This window comes from Eimeria acervulina, genomic scaffold (genome assembly GCF_000499425.1).
Source record: "Eimeria acervulina Houghton genomic scaffold, Eah_scaff2213, whole genome shotgun sequence".
NCBI lineage: Eukaryota > Apicomplexa > Conoidasida > Eucoccidiorida > Eimeriidae > Eimeria > Eimeria acervulina.
Window position 1 is genome coordinate 624 of NW_013548557.1, and position 3,676 is coordinate 4,299.

General features: G+C 50.5%; 1 protein-coding gene across 1 annotated transcript; it reads left to right on the top strand.

The window, feature by feature from the left end:
* Window positions 1-428: 428 nt before the first annotated feature.
* EAH_00065550 (hypothetical protein, conserved) lies at window positions 429-1,814 on the top strand (the record flags this gene model as incomplete). Its single annotated transcript, XM_013392822.1, has 2 exons — window positions 429-1,611; window positions 1,750-1,814. 2 exons carry the CDS (start codon window positions 429-431, stop codon window positions 1,812-1,814), a joined length of 1,248 nt encoding a protein of 415 aa, XP_013248276.1.
* Window positions 1,815-3,676: the final 1,862 nt, after the last annotated feature.

The window sequence follows — 3,676 nt, forward strand, 5'->3', positions numbered from 1 at the left end:
AGGGAGTGGAGTACATTACAAAATGCAAGACGCAGGTGATGTTCAGGTGCAACTACAGGAATAGGCGTCCGACTTTGAACTGGCCTTCCTGAGCAGTCAATTTCGATGGGGGGAGCACGACCCTGCATGGTGGGCCGACTCTAGAGTGCTGCTTTACCCAGAGACGGGAAATCCCTCTGCTTAATAGCTGGTGCGAACAATTTTAAGAAGGTATTTTAAGACTTCTGGCGCCTTGTTAGTAGCATCTTTGGCTTATTGCAAGGTCTGGTAAACACACACTTCGGGGCTGTCGTCGGGGTCTCAAAATAGCTTGCGAGTGTCAGAGAAAGGCTTTCAGTTCCCATTTTAAACGCTCCAGGCCCTTCTGTTTTGTTCTCTTCTTCGATTCTTACGGAGGAGAAGTTTCGGTGACTTCGGCCCGTCTGATGATGGATTCGGTCAACGACCCAAGCAATCCAGCAGCTCAGCAGACACCAACCAGCTCTATACGTGGAAAAGCGACTCCCGATGAAATATTACCTTCAGAACGTGCACCTTCCAATCTGCAACCTGCTGAGCAGCGACATTTTATTTCTCCTTACTGGCCCCCTACTTCCAACACAGACAGCGAACGGACTGTGGTTGGTACCACAGGCGACGATAAGCTAGATAGCGCTCTCACTACACCTGATGAAGTCAAGCAGCAATCCGTGCATGAAATCGAAGGCGCAGTGAAAGGGGAAGCCCATATCTCCTCAGAATTTCTGGACGATTTCTCTCACCTAAAGAAGTTGGACTTACGGCCTTGCTCTTTCACGTCCCTCGCCGACGCCTTTCGTGCATCATTGTGCGTAGTCCGCTGCCTCAGGGGTATGCTTTACCTGAATTCTGGTTGTGCAGGCATTGGGTTTGCAGAGAGTCAGCCAGGGGACAACGGATCTATACAGGGACTACATTCTGGAAGCCGTCCGGCCGCTGCAGACGTTTTATCCCACCAAGAATCATTCGTTGCTGACGAGGCTGCGTATGGTCACTTGCTAAAGCAACCTGATAGTGCTTCAGAAGAGCCAGGTTCTGGTCCGGCGCAAGCAGTGTCTGAAGGCACCTCGGAGACTTCACGAAAGGGGCTTTCGTCTCCCGTGCAGCGACCGTTACCGCCGTCAGGTTGCAGTGGACTAGCCCAAGGTGGAATACTAGAAAGATTGCCACAGCCGCAAGTGGTTCCAGGCGTGTTCACCTCAGAAACTGCACAAACCCAAGGAAGATTGGAGTACGAGCTCTCTGTGTGCAAAGCGCTTCTGTTACTGCAGCATCTATCTCCCAACAGCACAACGACGGTCGAAGAATCACCAGCAGTCACGTCTCCACAAAGAGCCTCATCCCAGAATATCGCGGCCGGTGCTGCCCTATACTCACCATACACCTCCACTCAGAAAACGAGCGAACTTACCAAGGTTTCAGATTCTAGTTGTAGAGGGTTTCAGGCAGCCATCCTTGAAATCCTGCTTCGGGTGCGGCTTCTTCAAGGAACACAGCAACTAGTGCGAGCTGACTTCGCGAGGCTTTTGCATCAGCAGCAGAAACAACAACAACAGCTGCTAAAGGCTGTACAAACTACTGTGATGAAACTAGGTCCGGCCATCCCTGTCCGTTGGTTTCAAGCTGCGATTGCAGATACTTGGTGTAGTGCCAGCACTTTGGTTGTCAAGTATTAGGTCGGATAATTTAAATCGTCAGAAGCTGCATTTTTTGTGTATGCTTATCTTGCAGAAGCGGAGAGAGATTCCCTTTTGGGGCGCGTGCAGAGGCTGTCCACATTTGTGAGCCGCAAGTGACGCGAAGCGCAACCAGATCGATCAGCACCTTTAGTGCCTGTTATCCAGAGTCAGCAGAGGGGACACCAGTCAGCTTCTCGTCCAAGTTTTGCAACGTAGGCGAGTCCTAGGAGGCAACGGGCATCCCGTCATCTCGCAAGAATGCCGTCGTCAACAACCATAAACTAAAGGAGAGAACGGAAACTGGGAGATTCCTGCGAAATGTTTGGTTACACTTAGGCTGCACTGCAGTCTTCAAAGTCGATAGGGCTACGCAAGAGCCCTCCTTCCCTTTAACATTGTGCCATATTCATCCGTAGAACCTCGTAAGTGCAGTCTATCTTGTCTTCACACTAGCACTGTCAAAGCACAGTCACAAGTACACGAATGACAGCGGCCTTGCTGGGCAGACTGATAGAGCGCTACATTTTTGTCGAAGGCTCTGCCTTCAACGGAAATCCAGAGCCTTGGCACGCTAAACTCCATACGGAGCTTATTACCAATATGAAATTGGAATTCGCACATAAACTAGCTAACAGCGACTGACTCAAGTGCACTGCTGCTATCCTTAGCTAACGCTGGCTGGCTCATCAAGCGAATTTCACAAAGCTTTGAGGCTTTAACACATCCCCGAGCTCCCCTGCGTACCATTAGGCATCCCTTGCAAAAGGGATGTTCAAGCGACTGCGTCATGGGCTAGTGCAATCGAGGAATACTCCAGATAGTTAGTAGACAACAAATGCCATCGCTAAGTAGCAATGAATTTACGCACCTTCAAGCGCAGTCTACACTAAGGCAACAAAATTATATGCATGCTACAGGTGTGGAGAAAGTACGCGTTGCCCCGTAGCAGCAGCAGTTGATTTGGCGTGGAAGAAAGTACACCATTCTGCATGTTCACAATTAGAAACGAATAGCTGTACCGAGCTGCCGGGCTGTCCAAGGCGCAGCAAGGCCCAGTCAAAAGGACAGACGGGAAGGCATGCGGAAATGTTATCCCTAGCACTACAAGAGCGACAAATGCGGAAGTAGCGCAAACCGCTTCTGACCAAGCTAGGCTAACTGTGGTCACCTGTAGGTATGATGAGCCTATGCTAAGTAAAGCCGCAGCACACAAGAGCGGCTTAACAATGCATGGAGCGATGCATGCTGGGAGTGAGCAGTCGTTGCCGCGCATACGGCAAAGATTATGCACAATTTGCCTGCTGAAGCAGCAGCACTTGGTGACAGTGAAAAGTGTCATCGCGGCATGAAACAGCTATCACCCACAAGCTCGAGGGTTCGCTGCGATTAACGCGAAAGCCACAGCTCTCTCTAGCCCTCCGTGATTTGGCTACAGCACCGACCACCTAGACGGCACCGCCATACCCAGAGAAGGGCAGCTATTCTAAAACCATGAGCAATTAGCCGTGTGCATTACAAAACGCATGCCGCAACGCTCCTCAGAAACAGATGTGGCATCAAGCTGTTTCAGAAACACAGACCAAATTGATGATCATCATCAGGATGCGGCAGCTAGATATGCAAAACGGATGTGCAAATAAAAAACTTAAAAAGCAAAACGCACAAGTAAAGTGTGGCTCTTCAGGCAGTACGAATATGCTTGGAAATTCATACGCAGCGCCAGGCAAGCGTCATGGGTGTCCTAAGATAGTCATCACGTGTGCCAAGATCATCGGTCCTTGCTCGGCCTTGTCCATAAAATACAACTCCGCCATCTCCGACGTCCTCGTGAAGTACCGATGAACTTCCGGCGCTTAGCGACATGTGCGACTTCAGGAAATGCTCTGGCTCCTGCAACAAGCCAGATGGCTGTCCAGCCAGAGCAAAACCTGCAGGCGACATTCATTTGCCACGAGTGGGTAATAGGCGGGCGCAACAGT